Source organism: Saimiri boliviensis, chromosome 2 (genome assembly GCF_048565385.1).
Source record: "Saimiri boliviensis isolate mSaiBol1 chromosome 2, mSaiBol1.pri, whole genome shotgun sequence".
Taxonomy (NCBI): domain Eukaryota; kingdom Metazoa; phylum Chordata; class Mammalia; order Primates; family Cebidae; genus Saimiri; species Saimiri boliviensis.
The window spans coordinates 35,410,145-35,437,184 of record NC_133450.1 but is presented as its reverse complement, the minus strand read 5'-3'; the positions used below and the strand labels follow the sequence as shown (position 1 = coordinate 35,437,184).

At 41.9% G+C, this 27,040-nt stretch overlaps 1 protein-coding gene across 6 annotated transcripts in view; it reads left to right on the top strand.

Annotated features, from left to right (window-relative positions):
* The window catches only part of RAD51B (RAD51 paralog B), a 747,205-nt gene that overhangs the window by 440,064 nt on the left and 280,101 nt on the right, over window positions 1-27,040 (top strand). For all 6 annotated transcript variants that reach the window (XR_012516148.1, XR_012516149.1, XR_012516151.1 and 3 more), the window contains one exon: window positions 21,851-21,947. Coding sequence is in view for 1 of the 6 variants with exons in the window: in XM_003924464.3 (XP_003924513.1) it covers window positions 21,851-21,947 (97 nt within the window). In the remaining 5 variants the exon portion in view is untranslated. The remainder of the gene's footprint in view (window positions 1-21,850; window positions 21,948-27,040) is intronic.

Genomic DNA, 27,040 nt, shown 5'->3' with positions numbered 1-27,040 from the left:
TCTTCCTTTGTCTCTCTTTTGTGAAACCTGTACCATGAAAAGGGCTGTGGTCCAGTCGTGGAACACAGGCCTTGGATCAAGGTCCTGGTTGACTCACTTGATCTGAAGCTTTTGGTCATACACAACTGCCAACTGGAAACATCTTCTGTAGAACCACCCTCTTTCCAAAGGGTCAACAAGGAAATCAAAAATAGAAATAAATTTCATAGTCATGTAATACTTTACTAATATTAACCGTAGGAATAGCTTTGCAACCTCAACTTCCATTGCTCACTAGACAGTTTTCCTTCTTTAGTTCCTCTACTGTGTTATATGCCTTGCAATCCAGCCCGATACAGGAGAAGCCCTATAGAATATATGTTGTTGTATCCTCAGATATGGCCAAGAAAACTTGTTTGTGACCTGTAAGGAGAAGATGGTTCATTGAAGGCCATTCACAGAGGAGATAAAGCACCAAAATTCAGTGTCTAGCCTTAACTTTTCCTTATTAGAAAGTCTGGAATAGAAGGATGTATTCTCCGGATCTTTCCTAATAAAGGAAGTCTTTTTTTATTTGGATGAAGAGATGATTTCTGTAATTTCCCACAGTCTTAGGCTGAACTCTCCATGTAATGAACTTTTACTCAGAATAGTCTAGGCTTTGTGTACTCGTGGAAAGCGTAATATAGCTTGCCTTGTTGGTTTTTCAGGAGATATCACGTTTGGGTCACAGGGGTTCAGCCAGTCTTTGGCTGTTAAGCAGTGCAATTTTATGGGAATAGTTTTATAATGTTAACATCTGTAGACTGAGAGCTTGATGAAGATATCACCCAGATTGCCTGGGAAAGACCACTGACTTTGGGAGCTAATTCTTGATAGGTAAAATATTTAGCTCTCTCTCTTTTTTTTTTCTTTGTCTAGACACAGCTACAAACCTTACCATTTCCATCTTTTATAGCAGATGAGCTGTGTGCGTATTTTCTTATCTTCTTGCAGTATGCATTTTTGCAAGTTAGGGGACAAAGCCTAGGGCCTTGGCTTTTTAACTTTTCTGCTTCCTTGGTATTTATACATGAGATAAGATGTTAAAGGATTTCTCTTTACAGATTTCTGTTGAAAGGATATAAAACTGACTGGATATTCATATGTGTGCTGTCCTCTGCTCTGTTAACTCTATGTTCATATTTCTTTTTTCCCATGAAACCTCTGTCGCCCACTTTAAAATTGCAACCTATTAAAATTGCAACCTATTCCCACACCTTGAACTATATCTCCCTTACCCCTAGTTTGTTTCCCATAGCAATGATCACTTTCTAACATACTGTATCATTTGTCATTTATTATGTTTATTGTCTGTCTCCTACCACTAGAATGTAAACCCTACAGGGAAGGATTTCTATCTGTTTTATTCACATTGTATCCCAAGTACCTATAGCAGTGCTTGATGCAGAGTAAGCCTTTGATAAATGTGTATTAAGTGAACACACTGACATCCCAATGAAAAGACAGACACTGTAGTGTACTGATGAAGAGCTTGGGGTTTGGAGTGAAACAAGCCTGGGTTGGAATCCCAGCTGTGCTGCTTACCAGCTGTGTGTCTTTAGACAGTGATTTAACCTCTTTGAGACTCATTTTTCTCGTCTGTAAAATGAACATTAAAGCACCCTGAAAATGTGTTGTGAATATTAAAAAAAAAAGTAAATAGGTAATACAGCATGGTAGATAAGAAGCAAGGCTTTATATTCCAATGGATATGGGTTCTGGGCTTTTTAGCTTCAAGTTATGGCTCTCGCATTACCTTGTACAATTATTATAAACCCTCTACGCTCATATTATTATTATTATTATTTTTTTTTTTTGAGATGGAGTTTCACTCTTGTTACCCAGGCTGGAGTGCAATGGCACGATCTCGGCTCATCGCAACCTCCGCCTCTTGGGTTCAGGCAATTCTCCTGCCTCAGCCTCCCGAGTAGCTGGGACTACAGGTATGTGCCACCATGCCCAGCTAATTTTTGCATTTTTAGTAGAGACAGGGTTTCACCATGTTGACCAGAATGGTCTCGATCTCTTGACCTCGTGAGCCACCCGCCTCGGCCTCCCAAAGTGCTGGGATTACAGGCGTGAGCCACCGCACCCAGCCTATGCTCATATTCTTTACCTGTCAAATGGATGTAAAATACTATGGCCTGCCTCACAGGAGAGTGGCCAGGATTAAAGGAGGTAATCTTTGCATAGTGTTTAGCAGACTGATCAACTCATAGCAAGGGACTAACTAATTGAAGACAACGATGATGATAATGTTTGAAAGGTGCTTAGCTTTATCGTTCACACATCATAGTAATTGCTCAATAAACGGTAGCCTTGATTAAAAATGAAGGACAAGCTTGCTAGAACTCTGGGAACCTCCTAAATTTGCCATTTTCTTTGTGTTCTCCTTTCTCCAGGGTGAAGTAAGGCAATTGCTTGGCGTTATCTTTGTGAGATACTTGTTTCAACTCGAATATGAAACAGCAAGCAATTTTTAAGTGCCATACTTTTTTCTTTGCCCTGTCACCAACAGTTCTGTTATGATTTCAGAACTTAATTTCTAATTTTTGGATTCAGTTGCACAGAGGCACTTCTTCAGGCAATCACTGTGGGGGCTTAATATAACTCAGGTATTTACTCAGCTGGTTTGGAGCTAATGGAACTGGCTGCAGTGGCTATAGTTAGGGGAGATGATAATGTCTCAAGGGTTTCATTGGCTTCCACTTCCTTCTGCTGACTTGTAGCAAAAGACAAGAGCTACTTCTTCCTGGCTCTACTTCTCACTTGCTGCGTGAGTCTCAGTAAGACTCACTGCTGCTGAGAACCACACCCGCTAAGCGGACAACCCAGGTGTGAGTCCTTGCTCCATCTTGCTGTGTGACCCTGGCTAAATTATTCAGTGTTGCCATATCTTATTTTCCTTCTCCATAAATAAATAAATAAATATATATGACAAATAGAATGTTCCTATACTATAGGGTTTTGTGAAGATTAAATGAAATACTGCATGTAAAGAGCACGTTGGAAGTACTCAATACTTATTATTATGTTTTCTTTATTTAAAAAAAACCTTACACATTCTATTACCATGATATTTTAAACATTTGAACTCTTTATTTTAAAAGTTCTAGAACCGTAGCTTCTGCCCGTGATGTCCTGTGGGGTCCTGAAAGCACCTGTTAAAGAATATCTTTGCTTGAAAAGAGCCACGAGAGACTACTGTGTCTTCCTTAAAGTGCTCAGATACAATTGTCTCTCCGTTATTTAGTGTAATGTAGGGAAATAACCAAGATTAACTGGTGGTTTTGATTTTACTTAAGGCAACATGGTGAGGACACTAAGGTTAGGGCAGCTCCTGAGCAGGAAGAGGCTGCTATTTAGAGTCAGGAGGTCTCCCAAGGTGGTTTTTGCCTGGTGATCAGCTTTTGGCCAAAAGCCTATCATTCTCAGATGAACCTGGCCCTGTTCTTGGTCCCAAAGCTCCAGATCAGGCTGAGCTATAAAAACAGAATGCCAAATTATTAATTCTATAGTGCAAAATTAAGTTTTTCTGAGCACTGGATAAGCTTGCCTAAGTTCTCCTTTAAAGTAAATTAAGACAAATCAAATTATTGGACAGTTGTCACATTATTGACAGTTACCAAGGTAAGTACAGAATCGATGAGAGGGGAGTTAAGTGATTCAGTGCTTATGTTATCAGGCCCTGTTAGCCTGCTGTTCCCCTCCACATGCAGATATGTGTGTCAGGTGACCACTGGAGTGGGCACACTGGGCTTCCTGGCCACTCTAGTCAGGTTTGGAACAAGCACGGGTATAATTTTTCTTTCTTCTTAGAGACGGGCTCTCACTCTGTCATTTATAGCTGGAGTACAGTAGTGCAGTTATAGCTCACTGCAGCCTCGAACTCCTGGGCTCAAGTGATCCTCCCCCGTCAGCATCCTGAGTAGTTGGGATTACAGGTGTGAGCCTCCATACTAAGCTATCCTTTATGTATAATTTTTTACTCCTCATATCCTGTTATACATATTATTTTTAATTTAAATTTTATTTTTCATCAGAGTAAAACCTGTATATTGTTTTACAAATCTAATAGTAGTATAGATTTTTACTGAAAAACAATGGTTTCTTGCCCCAATTTCCCCACTCTCCTTTGCTTCTTATGCTTTGGAAGCAGCCACTTCAAATCTCTTATTGTTGATTCTACTAGTTACCGCCACATTTCTAACTGATATGTTTGAATTGCTATTTCTTAATTTTTCAATTTTAAACATTATCTCCTGTTTTCTGTGGATGATGACCATAGAGTTATTTACACCATTCTCTCCTCCTGTTTCACTCTTCCCCTGGTTTCTTCCAGTATGATTAGATCAAGCATCCCCAAACTACAGCCCACGGGCCACATGCGGCCCCCTGAGGCCATTTATCCAGCCCCTGCCGCACTTCAGGAAGGGGCACCTCTTTCACTGGTGGTCAGTGAGAGGAGTACAGTATGTGGCGGCCCTCCAAGGGTCTGAGGGACAGTGAACTGGCCCCCTGTGTAAAAAGTTTGGGGACGCCTGGATTGGATCATAATATTCAGTTAATAATTGCTTTACTGTGACAATGTAAGCATTCATGGCAGAGCTACAGAATGTACCATGATTACATTTCCTTCCTTCCTTCCTTCTTTCCTTTTCTACCTCCTTCCCTCCCTTTCTTCCTTCCTTCTTTTTCCCCTCCCTCCCTCTCTCCTTCCCTCCCTCCCTCCCTCCCTCCTTCCCTCCTTCCCTCCTTCCCTCCTTCCCTCCTTCCTTCCTTTCCTCCTTGTATTTTTTTTTTTTTTTTTTTGAGACGGAGTTTCGCTCTTGTTACCCAGGCTGGAGTGCAATGGCGTGATCTTGGCTCACCGCAACCTCCGCCTCCTGGGTTCAAGCAATTCTCCTGCCTCAGCCTCCCGAGTAGCTGGGATTACAGGCACGCACCACCATGCCCAGCTAATTTTTGTGTTTTTAGTAGAGACGGGGTTTCACCATGTTGACCAGGATGGTCTCGATCTCTTGACCTCGTGATCCACCCACCTCGGCCTCCCAAAGTGCTGGGATTACAGGCTTGAGCCACCGCGTCCGGCCCACCTCCTTGTATTTTTAAGTTTCTCTCGGGAACACACATTTCTCCACCTACATCCCCATCTTTAAATCACTAAGGCCATATGAAACCATAATCTCTTGCCTTCACCACACCTAACAAAATTAACAATTCATTAATATCATCTAATACTCGGCCCATAATCAAATTTCCCTGATTGTCTCAAAGATATCATTTTACAGTTGGTTAGTTTAAATAAGGACCTAAATAAGGTCCATAAATTGTATTTGGTTGTTATATCCTTTTACTTTCTTTTATTCTGGAGTACTTCCCAGAATGTCATAAATAAATAATGTCACAAATAATTAATAATTAATGTCACAATAATTACTTCCTTACCCTCCCTTTATTTGTGACATTAATTATTTGGAGAAATTGGATGTTGAATGCCCCACATTCTAGATTTGGCTGATAGCTTCTTCACCATGTCCTTTAACTTGTTATTCTAGATTTTATATTTCCTATAAACTGGGGGTTACTGCTGAGGTTTTATTAGATTAGGATTTAGAGGGTTTTTTGTTTGTTTTTCTTTTTAGGCAAAAATACTCGATAGGTGGTGTTAGTACTTCCTATCTTATCATGTCACAAGGCAATAATGTCTGACTATATCACCTTTAATGGCAATTAAATTGATCAGTGGTTCAGGATGGTGGCAATTTGATCTTCCTATCGCCAAGAGTTATGTCAACTTCTCACCTAATTCTTTTGGCACCCATTGATGATCATTGCCTTGATCTATTGCTTAATGAGGCACATATTCTGTCCTTTCATTCCGCAGTTCTGTCCTGAGCCAGTGAGTGCTAATTATGCAGTTTAACTCCGTAAGGCCATCTTATTTTCATTTCCAAGTCTCTGTTAGAGTCAGGGGGCTTCTCTGTGACCCTCATGTACTACCTAATAACTGACTAAATGTATATGAAAGTCACTTTCTTATAGTCGTATTGATTAACATTTTTATCTGAACTTCTAGTTGAGCTTTGCTGTTGGTTTTGAAAACATAATGGAAAAATGGAAAGCATTCTTGTCAATCATGTTGAAAAGTAACTGGCAGAAAATGTGGTCTTTTAAAAAAAAGTAGTGGAACAAGTAAAGGGACTCTGCTTTGGTTTATAATGCCTCCTTTCTCTAGGGTAGGAAAATTCTGAAGTCCAGTGGGGTCTCTCCTGCCTGTGAGGGAATTAGCAAGAAGCTATCAGGATACGCATTGATGACACCCACTCACACAGTCATTTGAGGACTTTTTGGTTGCTGTTTTGTTTTAGTTTTTTACCACCTTAGAGAAGTCTTTCACAAAAATTTTTCCTAAACCCTGTTGCATGTGAATTAGGGCTTTTCCTTTCGTCTGTAATGGGGCCTAATACTCTTTGATGTGTTTTAGCAGAATTTAGCTTCTAAATACAGTTTGAAACTCAGCTCTCTCTCTCTCTCTCTCTCTCTCTCTCTCTCTGTCTCTCTTTCTCTCTTCCCCCCCCACACACGCACACACACACACTCTTACCCTTGAACTCTGAGCTAACATGTTATTTCTATTTTTTTTTCTCCTTACTGCAAGAACCTGTCCTGTAGGAACCAAGTTCAGTGGTAGGAGGAGATTATGCAGACATCTTGCCTCTACTTCCTGGAAAGTTGGGTCATGTGACATAAATGCAGGTGAACAGGAGAAGGAAGTCATCTTCAGTGTCTCCCAGCTGGGTGCCTGTTTTCATGCTTTTCAAAGAGCTCCTTTTTTGAGACAGATGAATCCCTGGTATAATACCTGTGCTATTTTTAATAGAAAGACAAAGATTGGTCACCTTGTTAATGACTTCCAGTATTCCAGAGTTCCTCCTCTGAAATAGTCTGCAGATCCAAATTCTTATAATACAGGGCCTCCTCTGCCATTTAGATTGACCTTCCCCATAGCTCTTAATGTCCAAATTGGGCCCTTCTTTCGAGACCCAGATCAAAAGATGCTTTCCCTGAGTCCCCCAGTGAGAAGTCATACCTTCCCATCTCTTAATTTCCCATGCATCCCTCTTTTCACCGGTTATTTGCTACTCATTATAGCTCATTTGCATACTCATTTTACTTCTTTTTTTGGTAACAGAAAAGTATCAGTCTTTTTGTAATCATGATTAAAAAAGACATATTGGCTGGGTGCGGTGGCTCACGCCTGTAATTCCAGCACTTTGGGAGGCCGAGGCGGATGGATCATGAGGTCAACAGTTCGAAACCATTCTGGTCAACATAGTGAAACCCCGTCTCTACTAAAAATACAAAACATTAGCTGGGCATGGTGGCACATGCCTGTAATCCCAGCTACTCAGGAGGCTGAGGCAGGAGAATTGCCTGAACCCAGGAGGAGGAGGTTGCGGTGAGCCGAGACCGTGCCATTGCACTCCAGCCTGGGTAGCAAGAGCAAAACTCCGTCTCAAAAAAAAAAAAAAAGACATATTGTGTTCTATTGGCTCTTTTGCTTACCAGTGCCAGAAATTTCCTACACTTCTTGGCATCTTGCTTTTCTCCCCTGTGAAATAGACAATACTGATTCCCTAGAGAAGAAACTTATCTAGAGAGAACAATGTGCAAGATAGACACAGCTGGTGAGTTACCCTTAGGCTCTTTCCAATACTGCCAATTTCATTTCTTCCGGAGGGATTTAGAATGCCACATGGCAGTTTTCCTGGTGCCATGCTTGAAATGGTGACTCTATTTGAAAGAAGTGATTTTGTAGTCACATTGATATTGCTGCCTGCTGCAAGCCAGGCAAATCACTCAGTATCTTTATCCTTAAAAGAGGAGTCATGTCACATACTTTATAGGGCCATGATGAGGATGAAAGGAGGTAAGTAAGGCACTGAGCATGGTGTTTGATACTCACTGGGTACCCAGTAGATGTCAGTTTTCTTTGTCTAGACTGTATAGTGCTTTTCAGTTTTCACCCTGATCAAATTGCATTTGTTAAAAATTCTAAGTGAGACATGGCACTGGGTACTTTAAATAAAGAGGAGCTCAGGGAAGGTCAGCAGGAGATAGAGGGCTGAAAGAGCCAGTTACATTTGTTTGTCTGTTTTGTTTTGTAATAAACAGTGGCTTCTCATCTCCTTTTTCTGGTCCTGGGCCTGCTGAGTCACTGTTCCAGCCCTTGGGCCACATGATCTTTGGCTGTGTCTATGGAATACAGCAAAACCCACAAAAAACCAGCACTAATAAATGGCAGGTCATTTTGAGGGATTTTTGTTTGCGTTCCTCTGCTTGCTCTCCTGGTGAGATAGGAAACCTTTAATAAGACTTTTCCTAAATGATGTTACATGTGAAATGCAGATTTTTTCTCTGTCCTCCTAACAAATGACCATTTCATGAGGTTTCTTTTCATTTTTTCTTCTTTCCTGCTTCTTGGTACATTCCACAAAGAGCTTATTCCTCTGCTGGTTACTGATTGATGGTTCTACTCTGTGTGCCCTTTAATTTTGCAATAAACCAACAAGGAGTTGAGACCACAAACTTAAAGAGAATTGACTTATTTGACTGGATTCACTGGAGCCAACAGGCAGATTTAGTCATTTCAGTGTGGTCCTGGGGAGGGCAGGAGGAGTCCATGAGAAGGAACACCATGTTGTCAATAACCAGACAGAAAAAGCTTGCTTGTCCTCTCATTCCTAAGCACCTGGGCATCTGTTCTCAGCAGTGACCCCTTTCCAGGCCATGATGGAAGCGGGACGGCTTCCATGATGCTTGCTCAGAATCCAGGATTCTGAATTCAGTGGGACTTTAGGTATATAGGATTGGTAGTCAGCGTTTCCAGGTTCTGTGTCCCTTTTTTCAAAGGGATCATGGTATACCTTGAAGGACTGCAGGAACAGTCAGAAACCCTCCTCGGTTACCTGTTGTTAAACAGCCTGGCCTCTTGGCTAGGTGACTTCAAAGACCAAAGACAAACCCCTCGCCCTACGACCTCCATCCTAGCTCTGTCTTTACCATAAGGCCAGGGCCTCCATCACGTTACAGACGCACTAATACACTTCATGAGCTGGTTCCCAAATATATTAAGAATGAATCATTTTTTCTTATTTAGCACTACTATTGTACAGAGTAACCAATCTGAAAAATAAATACAAATATCATTTCAAATAGGAAAAGCAAGAAAACATTTATTAAGCTGAAGACCTTTAGTTTTAGAGACATGCATCTGAAAACACAGAGACTACTATCATTTATATTTAAGGTTTGTTCCAGACCCAGTGGTGCTGCTCTCTGTGCGTTGAAGTGAAACTGAGAAGACAAATGGATTTTTTCCCACCTGTGAACCCCTAATACAGATCCCAGTGTTGTTTGTGTCTCTACCACATTTAACCAGCTAACTGCTTGTTCTTATTCTGTTCTTATGTGACAAATTCTCTTCTGAAACTCTCGTCATCACATTTCAGCAGAAGTGAAAACATTAGCAGAGTGGTTGGTGGCCAAGACAGAAATAGAACCCAGGAGTCTGTGTCCTTTCCCTTGCTGTGCCTATTGGAGCGTGGTTCCTCCTGCCTGAAGACTCAGTGTTTCCAATTCTAACAAACAGAATTCTAACAGTTGACTGGTTTCTTCTTGCTACTGAAAATTTGTTTTATACTTAAACATTTTATACAGTTTTTTCTTTATGAATGATTTTGCCTTAAACACATGGGACTTGGTTAATCCAATATCAGTAAATGCCTTATGCTGAGGAAATTAATCCACAAATATCCATGGAACCGTGAGTTTTCATGTTGGGAATCTTTTTATGTGATGGAACCTGTGGAGCCTAGAGAGCCAGGCAACCTGGTCTGAGTCTGGCTCTCCCATGTGCCAGCTATCGGATCTCAGAAAACTTCTCTGAACCTGTTTCCTCATCTTCAAAACCAGGATGATAATGTTTACCTCCTAAGTTGTAAGGATGAAATAAGCCAACATATCTCAAGCAGTTGATGAAGGTCTAACACGTAGGAAACGCTTAGTGAACATGAGTTTCTTTTTTTCCTCCTATCCTTTAGAATGGGGTCAGAGATGAAGAAATACATAAAAATCTCATGAAATGTATACTACTGCAAATGATATAAAATGTCTTGTACTAAATTACTTGGTATTGAATCTAAAGTCAGAGTATTAGCTAGGGCAAGGTGGCTCATGCCTGTAATTCCAGCACTTTTGGAGGCCAAGGCAGGCGGATCACTTGACCCTTGGAGTTTGAGACCAGACTGGGTAACACAGGGAAACTTCGTCTCTACAGAAAAATAAAACATTAGCCAGGTGTGGTAGTACATATGTGCCTCTGGGGGCTGAGGCGGGAGGAATGCTTGAGCTCAGGAGTTTAAGTCTGTGGTGAGCCCCGATTGCACCACTGGACTTCAACTTGGGTGGCAGAGCAAGAGCCTGTCTCAAAAATATTTGAAAAAAATAAAAATAAATAAAGTATGAGTATTAAGAAGTGAGAGAAAAATTAGAGCTAGAATAGTTAGCAAAGATTTCATGGAAGAGATGGGATTTGAACTGGCCCCTCAAAGATGGAAACTTACAGAGTAAAGGAGGCTATTTCCAACTGGGACATTTGGGATGGGTAAACTGTGAGAAGTAGAGAAATTGGAATGAGAATGTTACAACTCTTGGTTTTCCTACTGGAAGAATTGAATTCATAGAATAGTAAGTAAAAGGATAATATTAATATTTGTTAGGCACCTATTTGGTGTTAGGCACTGTCTTAAATGCTTCATATGCTAACTCATTTATCCTTAAATAGGTAGGATTGCTATGCCAATTATACAGTTGAAGAAAGTGAGGCACAGAGAGATTAAATAATATACCTAAGTAGATGTGAAGTAAATAATCTACAACTAGTAGGCAGTGGAGCTGAGATGGAAACCCAGGGGATCTGACTCTGGAGGCCACCCTCCTAACCCAGGACAGCTGCTTTGGTCACTTCCCAGCTTCCCTCATTCTGCACTGAGGATCAGCTAAGACCATTCTGTGAACATACCCTGGGAAGTAAAATGTATGTGTAAAATGACATGGTTATTCTTATTAAAGACGTCAGATGAGAGACGACAAATAGCTACCTGAAAATGAGGGAGAAAAATTACAGTGTGGCCCCCACAGGCCGTTGTACTGGGCAGGTTCAGGCAACGCGCAGCATTTGTGCCTCACCATCATCTTTAGCGACTCTGAGTCCTGAAAGCCTCACATTTCCCATTTGGAGAGTATTCAAGGAGGCCATTTCCAAGCCACCAGAGTGAGTATCCGAGACTAAAATCTTGTTTGGCTTCTGGCAGTAGGGCTTGTGCCTCAAGTGTTATCTGTCTTTGACCAGGACATACTCTTTTTTTTTGAGACGGAGTTTTGCTCTTGTTGCCCAGGCTGGAGTGCAATGGCATGATCTTAGCTAACTGTAACCTTCACCTCCTGGGTTCAAGCCAATCTTCTGCCTCAGCCTCCTGAGTAGCTGGGATTACAGGCACCCGCCACCATGCCCAGCTAATTTTTTGTATTTTTAATAGAGACAGGGTTTCACCGTATTGGCCAGGCTGGTCTCAAACTCCTGACCTCAGGTGATCCACCTGTCTCGGCCTCCCAAAGTGCTGGTATTACAGGCATGAGCCACTGCACCTGACCTCAGGACATCCTTTTTAATGGGCTCGTACCACATGATTGGGAGTTTGAATGTTGGTAACCATAATTGAAGATCTCCACTCCAAGGGCATCACCATGGGAGGAAGCCTGCCCGTACTCACCGTGTAAATATTTAGCCATTTCAATGTATTTGTTCTGGACCTAGTCTTCTTTTGTCTCTCCTGTGTTGACTCTGCTGAATTGTAGGTTATTATTGTGTGTCCATATTGATGTCATTTATTTAAGTACAGACACAGATAGCATTGCTTCAGCTGCCCCCACTCCCCTTTTAAAAATAAAACCTTACACAATATCCCTTCCTTGAGGAAATCAAATAATTAACTTTTATTCAATGATGAGGTAGCTAACTTGGAAATTTGTTCCTAGGCAGACCTGTTAACCTCTGTTTGAACACACAGCGAGTGGCCTTTGCTCCCATTTTATGCTATAGAATAACTCTGGAAGTAGAATTGGTTGCACCTCTCCCAACACTGAGTTTGGAGAGCCCTTGGTGGTTAGGATGCCATTTGTGCTGGTGGCACAGAGATACAAGGAGTCAGCCCAGAGGTGCCCAGCCTCTGCTGGAGGTTTGTCAGAGGCCGGGTGGGACCCAAGGCTCCTCTGCTTCAACTCTGCTCTACTGTAAGCCACTGGAAGTGTAGCTGAGGCTGAAGGTTATCCATGTTGGTATTTATCAGGTTGGACCCCCCAAGTGCCATGTTTTCATACCTGCAAGGAGCAAGTGACTCAACAGAATGGTTTTCTTGGTTTCAAATTAGTCTAAAGAGGGGAAATCACTTAATACCAGTCGTCTGTGATAGACCGATCACAAAGCTGTGTCTTTCTATTCCTCCTTGCAAATCAAAGGGAGGGGAATCCCCAGAGCCCAGGCGTACACATGAATAGAAAGCACCATCAAGTAATAAGAACACCTAAAAAGGTCAGTAGAAATTTGGTGGGGGGGCACTGGAAATTCACCTCCTCTGCCTTTCTGTGGGACTCAGTGGGCAGTGATCAGGTAGCAGAAAATGATACTCACTACGTGCCAATGCAGATTGGCCACGGGACATGTACAGTGTGGCGGAAGGCTGGTAGGATAGTTTCTTTCACATCCATATGAACCTCAGAGTCAGCTGACTGTTGGCCTTGTTCTCTTCCAGGTTCTGGCTGGCCAGAGACTTTTTTGGCCTCATACTAATTGCAGAATTGCACACAGTTGGTGAATGCACCATTGGATGCCACTGTGGCTGCATTGTCACAGTTCACCAATTGTGCATGTTACTTCCTGCAGTGGGCCCAAGATCACTGACAGGATGCCGCCGAGGTTGTGCCGAAGGTGGAAACAGCACGTTAGCTTACTGTTTGTGGCCTCTTTACAACTGCTGGCCCCATCTGAGATCCGGAACCAACACATGCTAACCTCAGCCCACTGGGGCCAGTGGAGCAGCCGGCAGTGGAACCAGCTCTCCACACCTATGTCTATGGCATGGTAGCTGCCCGCCCACAGTTTCCACTGCATCCCCTTGTGTGTGCACCCCAAGAGAAATAGGCCAAAGAGAAAGCTGCCCTAGGGAGCCACATGCTTATCTTGTGTGTTTACCAAGTGGCAGACGTAATTCTTTTGCCAAACGGCAGACGTAATTCTGCTTCAACGCATTTTTTTCTGAACTCAGTGGTCAAAAGTAGGGTGGAAGCACTGCTTGCGTAAGCTCCCTCTGTGATTGAGTGTGTGCTTGTGCAGAACTGAGGAGTTTTTTTTCACCTCCTCCATCTGCATTTCCTCAGATTGAGCCACTCTCTTCTTTAGGGACTCCCCTACTAGGCAGAGGGTTTCTCTAGCTTTGCCTATGGATTTCACAGTGAAATCGACAGAAGAGCATTTTCCTCAGGGCTGATGATAAGAGGTGTGAATTTATTAAGATTGAAAGTATTCTCACCATAAACACAAATTAGTTCAGATTGTTCCTTCATCCCTTTTTCTACCCCCTTTTCCTTGGCTGCTGCCAATTCGTTCTGTGTGGGACGAGTTTCTTAAGGTTGAAGATAAGAAGCAATGCAAAGATGGAATTTTTAGTACAGCACTCATCCTAATGTGAGTGAAATATATGAAACATTTATTCTAAACAGACACATTAACAGTTGTAATACATTCATTCTCTGCATATCTTTTAGGTACAGAGAGGTTAGGAGAATTTCCCAGAATTGCACAGGTTAGTGACAGAGCCAGAAATAAACGGCTGCCTGACTCCCACACCCATGTTTTCTTCAAGCAAAATTGAAGTTTGGCTTCTTCTCTACAATTTCACAAGAAAAATTCCCCGCAGCCTCTCAGATTTTCCCAGAAAACAATTGTTGTGCAGTCCTTCAAGATGGAAATGGCAGGCTGGAATATTGAAACCTTATCAGTTTTTTATTCTAGAACTGACAGTTGATATTTTCTGAGCCGAAGCTAAGATAAAAGTTGTTTTTTTTTTTAAATTGTGGAATGATTTTTTATTTTCTAGAGTTTGGCAAAACTAAGCTAGCAAATAGTAAAACCAGATTTGTTTTTGTGATGCTCAAATTCCAAAATATTTTATGTGACTTTTCTTCATAACAGCTATTGGGTATCTCTTTCCAAAGCTGAAAATGGACGGGTAGGGCTTGGGGTGGGGAAAGGCATGTGTCTGGGAGCGTGGGTTTTCTAGACCTACCCTGTTCCCACTTTTTTCCTTCTGGCTCTTGCCCTCATTGCTTTCCTTATTCTCTTTCTTCCTCCTGTCTCCATCTCACCTCCAGCTCCTACCACAGCAGACAGGTTTGGGCAGACACCGTCATGGTTGGGGAGCAGGAGGATGGCATGGGGAAACCACTCCAGGCCTTTCTCTCAAACCTTGGTGATGAAAGGACTCAATGGACCTGAACAATTTCTCACAGGAAAGTTCCGGTCTCTGTCTCCTTAAAAGCAAGGTATTCAGTAACCCTTAACAGAGCCAGGATTAAAATGTGAATTTCTGACTGTTCCAGGCAGATAGAAGGATAGAAAGGCTAGGTCACTGTCATATATGGCAATTAGGATCACTTCAGATACAAAAGTAACATTTTTAAAGCTGTACATTAAGCAGAGAGACCATTTTTAGTACAAAAAGGAAAAAAAAAGATTAACTATGCCTTCAGAATTATGATAGGTGGTGGCTTGTCACTTTGAAAGCATTGGATTTAGTGCCAGGCAGGTTGGTGAGTAAGAGTCAGCACCCACATTCTCTTTTTGCCTCTCTCTCTCTCTCGCTCTCTCGCTCTCGCTCTCGCTCTCGCTCTCTCTCAATCTATCTCTCTCTCGCCGCCCAGATTATCCAGGGGCTGCTGTTTACTTGAGAGCTGGAAGTACCAGGATGGACTCTCACTGCAACTCGCTCTCCTGGCCCAGTTAAAGTGATTTTGAAACTTCCTGATGTGTATTAAATTGTGGCAGGTTTCTGCCAGTGAGTGGACGGGAGGAGGAAGCAGGTGTTTTATGGGCTAGAAATGCCCCTGAGATGCCTGAGGTTTCTTCATGAATCCCCTAACCCAGCCTACCCTTTCAACTCTGTTGTACAGAGACATGAGTTCCATGAAAAACTTTAGTTTCAAAACTTCCATGGGCCTCGGAAATGATAACCACATGTTATCAAGGGCCACTGAAAACCACCAAAAATTTGTCAGAATTCATATAAGATTGCCTCACGTGCTTGACTTTCATAGAAACGGAAGCTAATGACCTGCTTGATTTATATTTATTAGCAAAGTCTGAAAAGAGTCTTATCACAAGATTGGTCTTGTTACAGTATAGCATCTTGATCATCTTTTAGTGTATTTCTGGACATTATTACTTTTTTTTTTTTTTCGAGACGGAGTTTCGCTCTTGTTGCCCAGGCTGGAGTGCAATGGCGCAATCTCGGCTCACCGCAACCTCCGCCTCCTGGGTTCAGGCAATTCTCCTGCCTCAGCCTCCTGAGTAGCTGGGATTACAGGCACGTGCCACCATGCCCAGCTAATTTTTAGTATTTTTAGTAGAGACGGGGTTTCACCATGTTGACCAGGATGGTCTCGATCTCTTGACCTTGTGATCCACCCGCCTCGGCCTCCCAAAGTGCTGGGATTACAGGCTTGAGCCACCGCGCCCGGCCACATTATTACTTTTATAGATGGAATTCTCTAGAGCAGGATTAAGTCTTGGAGAAGTCACCTGTCAGTAGGTCTGAACTGAGAGTTTCTCTCTTCTCCTCTGTCCCATGTTGCCTTTAGGAAGAAGAGCAGGCAGAGAGGCCTGCATGCCCTCCTCTCATCTGTACTATTGGCATTAGACAGAGGACACCAGTTCACTTGGTGGAAAATGGGTATTACAAAATTTGCTTCTCAGCTGCCCCCACAGAAAGCTCGATGATGGCATTTGGCAAATTCTTAGGTCCTTTAAAAATCTGACTTTAATCAATAATTATATTGCTGATCATGAATATCTCTTCTGCTGACCAAACAGGGCCAGATATCACATTCCCACCTGTCCTATCCCTGGCTGATCACAGACTTCCTCTTTGTCACCCACCAAGAGTCAGGTAAAATGAGCTGCTTCCATCAAGGGCTGTGCCTTCAGGCCTGGCAGTTTCCCACTCAGGCCTCCAGGGCTATCTCATTTTCTCTCCACCAATGCATTCTAGTACTCACGGAAGGCTCCAATATGCAAAACGGCTATTCATGGAGGCCCCCGCAAAGATATTTCTAACCTTCGATGTAGAGTAGGTCAATATAGACATGTACAGTGGCCCCTTAAGACCAGGAACAGTAAGCCTGAGCAGAAGGTAGGTGTAGTCTGGGTATAGTCTAGTCATAGCATAGCTAAAGAAAGATGGGTCAACTAAAGGCAGAGGGTCTGCATTGGGCACACAGACTAGCAGAGAATTAGGCTCAATTGGCCCAGTCCCCTGACCAATGACCAGCTCATTCTGCTTATTCTCTCTTAATTACTGCCTTAAGCTACCTTTTTAAATACTTAGTGGAAATAAATCATGTACTTTTGTTTATGTGTGTTTGGGTTGGTTTTTCATGGCCAGGAACCTCTGCCTTCTGACCAAAATGACACCGATTTCGTAGCCTTCTGCCTTACCAATTCATCTCATTGTTAACTGGTCCTCTCTTTCTCTCTTTTCTCTAGCTTATACATCCTGCTGTCTGTGAAAGAAGGACCTGCTGGGTTGTTTATGAATCTATAACCTGTATTTCTTTTTTAAAGATCTTAAATTTTTCTCTTAAACTAAGTGTAGACAGTTGACTGAAGTACACAGAAGGGTTAAGTAAGATGTATTTAGAGAAGCTACATAATGCAGAGGAAAACTGGAAACCTCGGGGCATGGCTTTTGAAGGGAGAAATCTCTCCCCATCTTCCCTTGTGGGAAAGTATTAAAAATGGGACTCAAGGTCTATGTGACACCATATGAAAGGCCATTTCATATACACGTACACACCTCTGTAAGCAACCAGTGTTTAAGAGGGCAATGCAAAGAAGCTTAGGAGTAAGTAGTCTCTCATAGATAAAGTTGAGTTGAGACAGAAGTTACTTTATATAACTTTTAGAGTTTCTTGTTCCTTCTAGTCGGTGGATAGTATCCTTCCTCAAGAGAAGCTGATTAAGTTGGATTCTGTCTGTTCCTGGCTTCAGACCTAATCATGACCATTAAAAATATATATCTTTTCCTTTGTCCAAAAATCCCACTCTAGTCTTGCATTGTAGTTGCTGGTGTGTCGTTGGGGGTGTGTTGTATGTTTTCAATAAGCCATATTTTAGGGAAATAGCAAAAATAGCATATGTACTTCCAATTAAATTTGTATTGTTTTTGAACATATTGACAGCAAATGTTTGTTATTTGTCAGCAGTGGGCTATATGCTGTATAAAATGGAATCAGGCATGGGTTTCATATCTAAACAAGCAAGGTGTAAATCAGCAAAGGATAACTAATGACAATGATGGAGTAACATTTGCCATAGGCCAGGTACTGTGCTAAGGACTTTCTATGCATTATCCAGCTGAATCCTCAGAACCATGTGAGCTAAGTATTATCATACCCAGAGAGATTATGAAGCTTGCTCCATATCACACAGCTAGTAAATGGTAGATCCCAGGATCTAAGTTCAGGTCTGATTCCAAAGCCCTTGTCCTAAACACTGTGCAAATTACTCTTACACAAATTTAGTACTGAGCATCAGAAGCCTCAGTCTTTCCCATGGAGCAAAGCAACAGGAAAACCCCCTGAAGTGTCTGTTAGAATTCACTTTTAGAAACCAGATCTTGGTAAGACTCTGTTTATAATTTGTAATAGGATTTCATGTTATTTTAAGAGTAGAGTTTTCAAGTGTCCTAATTGCCTCAGAGGAAAATATACCTATAGTCTTCTGCTCAAGTTGTGATGATTGTAATCATTGTTTTGGGAAATGTTTTCATTCTGTCCTTTTTGCTGAAAATATTTAGAAAGCCACAACAATTCAGTAAGATGGCATGATTAGCAAAGCCTTGAGTTTGGTTGCTATGTATCCCTTTGGCGATTTGGCTTTAAGACTCATAATTAAAAGGGAGAGGATTATTAGCAAAATCAGTTAGGAGCTTGTTCTTTTGCCATTGGGGAGTGAAAATATTTTCTTCCCTGTCTACTGTTTCACCAGAAGCGGAAATTATGCTGGGTATCTTTTGAAGTACATCTGTAGTTCAGTTTTATGTTCTGTAGGGTATCATTTCATTAGTTCTGTACAATAAAACCATCATCTCAGTGCAAGTTTCCATTACAGAACCAGTGAATTGAGAAAGAGTGGTCTAAATATTTTAGTCAATGCCTCATCATTGAATTTGTAAGTTTCTAGAGACATGCAGTACCTTTATATCTTGATTTCCCCCATGTATATGGTGACATGCTTTACATGGTAGGTATTAAGTAAGAAATTTTTTCTCATTACTATTAATCATAACATTGGAGTCCCAGTCATTTTCACCAAGCCATCATTTAAGAAGAATCACAAAAATACTAGAGCTAACATATTTAGATCTCTCAGAAGTTCCACATTTTTTTTTTTTTTTTTTTTTTACTAAGATAGACAAATATATTATTTAGTTCATTGGTAGGTAAAGCACATAGCATTTTTCAGAGCAATGTTAGTATCGTATTGGCCTTGATTTAAATAATGAATATATTTTTCTTACTAAGATTTTTACACAAATTCTTTGCAGTTAAATCAAACCTAGGGCCGGGCGTGGTGGCTCACGCCTGTAATCCAAGCACTTTGGAGGCCAAGGTGGTTGGATCACCTGAGGTCGGGAGTTCAAGACCAGCCTGACCAACTTGGTGAAACCCTGTCTTTAAAAAAAAAAGAAAAAAAAAAGATAAAGATAAAAAATAAAAGAAGTCAAACTTAGGAAGGACTAAAATAGGTACAAATGATCAGGTACCAAAGTGTATCCTGATAGAGAAAATTGTGATTTAGTGTTCTTTTGTTAGAACCAACTGTCGGAAGCCTATGACATATACTAATTTATTAACCTGTATATCCTCATTCTGAAGGAAATAATAATAGCAGTTGCTTCTATTTATTGAATATTTGCTATGTGCCAGATACTTTAAGTACCTTACATTGATTATCTCATTTAATTCTCATAAAAATTCTAAAAGATAGATATTATTTGACCTATAAACAAATGAAGCTCAAAGGTACACAGGGTCAGAATCAAAATTTGAACCCAGTTTTACTGAACTCCAAAGCTCTTACCCTATATTATAAAAGAGAAATGGCTGGGCATGGTGGCTCATGCCTGTAAGCTCAGCACTCTGGGAGGCCAAGGTGGGGTGGATCACTTGAGGTCAGGAGTTTAAGACCAGTCTGGCCAACATGATGAAACCCCATGTCTACTAAAAATACAAAATTAGCCGGGTATGGTGGCATAGGCCTGTAGTCCTAGCTACTTGGGAGGCTGAGGCAGGAGAATCACTTGAACCCAGGAGGTGGAGGTTGCAGTGAGTCAAGATTGTGCCATTACACTCCAGCCTGGGCAACAGAGTGAGACCCTGTCTGAGAGAGAGAGAGAGAGAGAGAGAGAGAGAGAGAGAGAGAGAAATGAACACAAGTCCTTCTTTATACTCATATAGTTGAATAGTTGTTTAAAGTGAATAGTTGTTTCACGGAGGCTACTTGACCATTTCCAGCCATTTTAACTGAAGACATAGGTGATTCTCACCGGTTGATGGAAAGTAGCAATAAAAAAGAATATGAGAGATAAGATTAGCAAATACTGAGTGGAATCCTGCAATATCTGATTATTACTGTCAAGTGACTGGAGGCTCACAAGCCCAGTGGGCACGCAGACCTTAAAAGGTTGTCTTCGCTATTCGAGTACTTCATTTCTTTACCTGACCTTGCTGTCCTGCTCCCTCTCAGCCCTCTATTAAGCTGCCATTGATACAGGATTTATAATGTGTCACTGGTCCATTCAGGATACAGTGACAGAGGTGTGACTGAAAAGCTGGATAATAAAGAATGGAGGTGATTTCCATTTCTGCTCAAATCAGGGTGGCAATAACCATAGCTGACCCTTGGTTCAGACCAGCACAGTCCAGCTAGACAAATATTCCCAGCACTGAATTGTGTACGAACTGCCCAGTGCCCTTTTCAGAAGGGACACTGCCTCTGAGTGACCAAGATGCTCATAGTTTCTTCCCATGATGAGAACATCTAAACCTTGGAAAATGATTGTGGTATTCATTATGTTATAATTTTCCAAGAAAGAATCTGTATTTATTTTTCCTCTAGGCTTCTAAACAATAAGGTAGATTTTACAAATGAGGATTTTTTAGGAATAGTTTCTTGACTATAACAAATTTGAAAATATTGTGTGGCACTGGATCACATTAATTAGGTAATTTTAAAGTCCTTTCCAGGAATTTTAAATGTTGTGAACTTTTTTTTTGTACAGGTAGGATTATGTTAATTTGCGTATTAAATACATAGTGAGACTTTGAACTTCTTTTGTTAGAATTCAACTATTTAGCCGGGCGCGGTGGCTCAAACCTGTAATCCCAGTGCTTTGGGAGGCTGAGGCGGGTGGATCACGAGGTCAAGAGATCGAGACCATCCTGGTCAACATGGTGAAACCCCATCTCTACTAAAAAATACAAAAAATTAGCTGGGCATGGTGGCGCGTGCCTGTAATCCCAGCTACTCAGGAGGCTGAGGCAGGAGAATTGCCTGAACCCAGGAGGTGGAGGTTGCAGTGAGCCGAGATCGCACCATTGCACTCCAGCCTGGGTAACAAGAGCAAAACTCCATCTCAAAAAGAAAAAAAAAAAAAAAAAAGAATTCAACTATTTAAAAGAGGAGTGTTATTTCTTTAGAGTCAAACTCATTCCTGTTTCACAAATTTGCAAATAAAACCCTGACTTTCTTTTTCTTTTTTTTCTTTTTGAGACAGAGTTTCGCTCTTGTTGCCCAGGCTGGAATGCAATGGTGCGATCCTGTCTCACCGCAACCTCCACCTCCTGGGTTCAAGCGATTCTCCTGCCTCAGCCTTTCAAGTAGCTGAGATTACAGGCACGCACCACCACACTTAGCTAATTTTGTATTTTTAGTAGAGACGAGGTTTTTCCATGTTGGTCAGGCTGGTCTCGAACTCCCAACTTCAGGTGATCCGCCCACCTCAGCCTCCCTAAGTGCTAGGATTACAGGCATGACCCACCGTGCCTGGCAGATATAATTTTAAAAATTAAAGTCTGATAAAATGTGTACATGTGAATTTAATTGTGGTTAGCTGTCTATTATTTAACTGATAGGATAACACGCCTTAGTCCCAACTTACACAGCATTTAGAATGAATTGATAGAGGCTTTACTCTGAAAAAAGTCATTCTATTTCCTCAGTTTTCTGGGTTTTGAATAACTGCTAGGCCTTGCCAGATATTCTGGTCTAAAGATAAAGCTGGTGAAAGTCAGAGCTGGGGTTTTCCTACCTCTGTATTTATCAGTCTTCTCCTAAACCACAGTCTACCTTTTGATAGTTCTAATAATTAATTTGGTCTTTTCTGTCTTTATTCTCCCTTACCCCTCCCTTCTCCCTGTCTGTTCACAGGTTATCTTGACGAATCAGATTACAACCCATCTGAGTGGAGCCCTGGCTTCTCAGGCAGACCTGGTGTCTCCAGCTGATGATTTGTCCCTGTCTGAAGGTAAGGAATCTGTCCTAGAGAGGCTGAAACTTGACACTGACATACAGCCCTACTGCTTCTCCACCTCCTGTTGAGAGCTGGGAGATATGGCTAATAGGCCCTGGCTGGTGAACCCAGCCAGAGCCTGTTGATTTAGGTTTGGCCACCTTTCCTGGCATCTGATCTTATGTTTGGGGAGTCTCTTGCCCTGCCTCTATAAGTGAGATCCAGTTGGAGGCCAATCACTCCTCTGTGAGCTACTTCAGGTCCTCAGAATAAGGGCTGATGAATTGCTAAATGATTTTGTTTCTGAGACTGATGCTCAAAGGTTGGCTTTACCAGTGATCCCATAGCAATTTAGCCTTTTCTTTGTGCTGAGCTCCTTTTGACTAAAAAGTATACATCAGCTTCATGTGCCAGAGATATGACATTCCTGATCAGCTTTACAGAAGATTAAGAAAAAAATCTCCACGTTGGTAAATCTGCAAAATTTTCTCCACCCCCTGCTAGCAAAGGTCAGGCTGGCTATGGTTTCGATGGCAATAAGCTTTACGTAGCTGGGGAAATAACATCAGTAAACCAGAGGGTGGTTTCTAGTTTTATTGAAAGTGCTTACTTGACATTTCTGAGTTGTTCTCCTTATACTCTAGTATCTTTCATGCAGATTTCTGCAGGCCTGAGTAGATGTGCATAACTCTTCCAGACCCCTTCTGCCTTTCCACTTCCTGAGAATTGTTCACGATGGAATACAGGAGACTTTTAGGTCTAGCAAGGCTCCTGACTGACTGCCCAGGTGGTCTTCTGCCCATCAACTTTGCTTGATGGTCTTAGAAATTGCAAGAACCACACCTCTGCTTCTTAGTGGTGACCTTAGGGGTGAAAACTAATGGCTTATTTATGAAGACTGTACAACATGTTGTGTACCTCCTTCTAAATTCAAGGATATGTCATCATAACCCCAATCAACAGGGCTGAAAACCTGAATCATCAAATATCCCTCCCTCCTGAAACTTTTGTAATCAAATCTGCTTAGTACTTCTTTCCATGTATGTCTTTCCTTGGTCCCCTCTTTTTTGTAATGTGTGTTGTGATCAGCTGGTTTACTAAACTCCCAAGTGGATTATTTTAATAACATCCAGATTGACCTTCCCAATATAGCCTCTACCATTTCCATTCTGCCACGACCAAATTGAACTTCCCCATCTGGCGTTGTTCTACTATGTTGCTCTCCTATTCAGAAATCTTAGAATTTTTTTTTTTCCCTGAGAATGAACTAAAATCAGTAAGCTGTTTTTAAAATATTTAGGGATTTGGGGTTTGTTAGCTTGAAATCAGCCATGGTAAAAGTATTTATACCATGGAAATCAGCAAATGCTAAAAATCAGGTGGTTTTGTTTTGTTTTGTTTTGTTTCTCCTTTGGGTAGACTGGTTTCCAGAACACCACTAAATAAAGTTAATGCTTTTAACCCTTCATAATCTGTCATTTCCTTTCTATTCAAATTTAGTTCCTGCCAGTATCCTAGGTGAAGCTCCTATGCCAAGCGTGCTGCTCTTTGCCTGCCCCTCCCCACTCCCAGGTCCATGCCTGTGTATAGACAGCTCTCCCTCTCCAGATCAGCACTTCCCTTTTTCACTTCCACTGCCTCTTCTCATCCCACATCCACTCCTTCAAGGCTTATTTAAAGACTGCCTCTTTCACGGAACCCCCTTGCCTGTGGTCTCACTCTCTGTTTTTCCTCTCTGGGCGCTCTATCTGCTGAACTATATAAAGAAAAGAAAATTAATGTAACTTTTTATGTTTTTCCGTCTGATTGGCAGATTTTTTTTTTTTTTTTTTTTTTTTTTGAGACGGAGTTTCGCTCTCGTTACCCAGGCTGGAGTGCAATGGCACGATCTCAGCTCACCGCAACCTCCACCTCCTGGGTTCAGGCAATTCTCCTGCCTCAGCCTCCTGAGTAGCTGGGATTACAGGCACGCGCCACCATGCCCAGCTAATTTTTTGTATTTGTAGTAGAGACGGGGTTTCACTATGTTGACCGGGATGGTCTCGATCTCTTGACCTCGTGATCCACCCGTCTCGGCCTCCCAAAGTGCTGGGATTACAGGCTTGAGCCACCGCGCCCGGCGATTGGCAGATTTTAAAGATACAACCATGTTGTATTCTTTTGTATCCATGTTGTTATCCAGTGACTAGCAAAATTCTAAGCACATACTAGGCAGTAAGTAAGTGCCAAATGAGTATCACAGTAAATACTTCGGAAGAACAGTGATCATGAGAATCATGTAAAGCACCTATGAACATTGTTAAAAATTGTTATAATTATTACACACACACACACACACACACACACGCACACACACACACACACACACACACACATTTATTCAGCTCTGAGGAGGAGACCAGAATAAACTTCTTCCTTATTTGAAAACCAGTAAGTACTTTTCTTTGGGGTGCCTTCCTGGTTTACCTTAAGCAAAGAAGAAGAGCAAATCACATAGAAAAGAAATTACTTTGAGGCTGCAGTATAACTGCCGCGAGAAACTCCTGACATCGTGTTCACGGCGAAGGAAGAGTTACCAGCTTATCCTCCCAGAAATCCAAGGAGGAATGGAAACAATTGGTTTTTCTAGATTTTTTTTTTTTTTGTATAGCTGAGCAGATAAAGAGGCTATGGAAATATATTCCTAAAGTCTGTAATGAAGGTTTTTATTAGTGGATTAAAATGGACACTGTCTTAGAACATTTATACCCATACAAATATATTGCAATGGTTGTTAACTTCCTATGATTTACATACACACACACACACATGCACACACATATATAAATTGTTCTGTTTTGTTTCAAGCATTCATTGTATCAGCTTTGCCACAGAGTTATTAACTGTGATGTTGGGCAGGCCTTTCGATCACTTGGGGCTCAGTTTCTTCTTCTGCTACATGACACGTTGGATGAATAGAAGACTGCTAAAGCCTTTTTTCCAGCTCTAACATCTAAGATCATGAGGTAGGTCTGAAGGTCAGGAGCATTCACCCACTGATGGGGTTTTAATTCTGATTTACAGAGTAGGAAGATTCGCCATGTTACTGATGTTGCCCTAGGTTAACACAATCAAAAGGATCTTTCCAAAATCTTAGCCCTGATAACTTTGGCATACCATGCAGCAGCCTTCCCTTCATGTGTGCTTTGTTTCTTACTCTGTGTACACTTCGGATCTTATCTGCCTGTCTCTTGTTCTGTCTGCCTCTCTCCACACAAAGGCATACAAAGTCAGAAGTGTGTGCAAACCAGTGAGAATGAGAAACACACTGGGATGGGGTGACTTTGTAACTCTGGTCAATTTGCATAAGTCCCAAAAGTTCCATTCTCTAATTTGTGAATGGAATAGTTTGTGAAAGGCAGGCTGCAGACTGACAAGCACACTGCACGTATGAGGAAGTATTTTAAGTAAATAGAGAAAATTCGGTGTGTCCTCTCATTCCTTCTCAAGGCACAAAGCTCAGGGCAGGAGCAGTGCCGGGGAAGTCCTTGGCCTTTGGGGTGTACTTCTCCCTTCTTCAACTCTCCCACCTGGGAGCTGGATAACTCAACAGTGGAATGAAACCTCAATGAAGGGAATTATACCATGATGTCAAGCAGTGAACATGAGTCTACTTAATCCAAGCCAACAACTCGGCCACACATTTAATAAGGTGGGGGCGGGGAGACCCAGCAACACAAAAACAAAGAACTCTCAACTTTACAAACACTGGGAGGGCAACAGCTGGTCAGCCGAGATTAAAGGAGCGTGAGAGAGCACCTCCCATCTCCTGACTTCTCCTCCCCCATAGACGTCCCTGCAGCCAGCCAGGGCTCGCTTTTTACAGCCCTGTGCGGATGACCTTGTTCCAGCCAAGATAGGAGCTCTTTTGATCTCAGCAGGGGGATGCTCTGGGCCTGCAGCTGGCAGATATTAATAGTACAGGATCTGTTGGGGTGGAAGAGATCTCTCAGTTGGGCCAGGTCACTTGTATTCCCTCCTCTGCATCAGAGCAGAAGGGACTTCATTTCCCTGGATCAGCCCCTGCTGGGTACTACTCCTCTCAGGTCAACTCAGATCATTTTATCACTGGCGCTCTTGGCTGCTTGTTCTCACCCCACAACTGTTTTCAAGGGAGCACTGTTTAAGCAGTGCACTGTGCACTGCAGCTGGAATCTGTTACAGGACAGGGTAGACCTCGGGCCCACCCATCCCAGTGTGTTTCTCGTGCTCACTGGTTTGCACACACTTCTGATTTTGTATACCTTTGTGTGGAGAGAGGCAGAGAGAGCAAGAGGCAAGACGTGAAGTGTATACAGAGTGAGAAAGAGACAGCAATATAGGAAGGGGAGACTGTTGCAGGTATGCCAAAGTACCAATGCGAAGATTTCTGAAGGTCCTTTTTATTGTGTTTAATCTAGGGTAACATCAGCAACACACTCATTCTTCCCACTCTGTAAATCAGAATTAAACCCTATCATTGGGTGAATGTTCCTGATCTTCAGACCCACCTTATGATCTTAATTGTTAGCGCTGGAAAAGACGGTAGCAATCTTCTAGTCATCCAATCTGTCATTTAACAGAAGAGATGGGGGTAGAAATAAGGATTTTTTTGGTTGTATATTCTATATTGTTCTAGACTAGGCACTTTGAATCACAGTATTTTCTTCTTTACATTTCATGTTGTTGACAGAAATTCAGATGTAGAGTTTATTGTAGAGTTCTGTGCTTAGTTATTGACACTGTTCTGTGGCCAAGGACATGTTTCTTAGTCCTTGCGAATTCTTCCTTATGGTCATTGGAGATACTAAGGATTGTTGGACCTTAGTCCTAGGGGATATCTCTTTTCCCCATAGTGATTAATAGTGAAGGGATCTAACAGTCCAAATGGCCTAAGATGCCATACCCTATTCTGAAGTCACCTGGGATTTGAGCAGAACTGGGTGAGTGCCCACCTAGTGTGACACAGTGGTAGGTGAGATTTGACGGATGGTAACAGTGAGCCCTGTGCAAGACTGAAGCTGAAGACCATTGGCTTGCTCTCTTCTGATGATTTAACAGAGTAGCAGTTACTTCACTATGGCGACGTG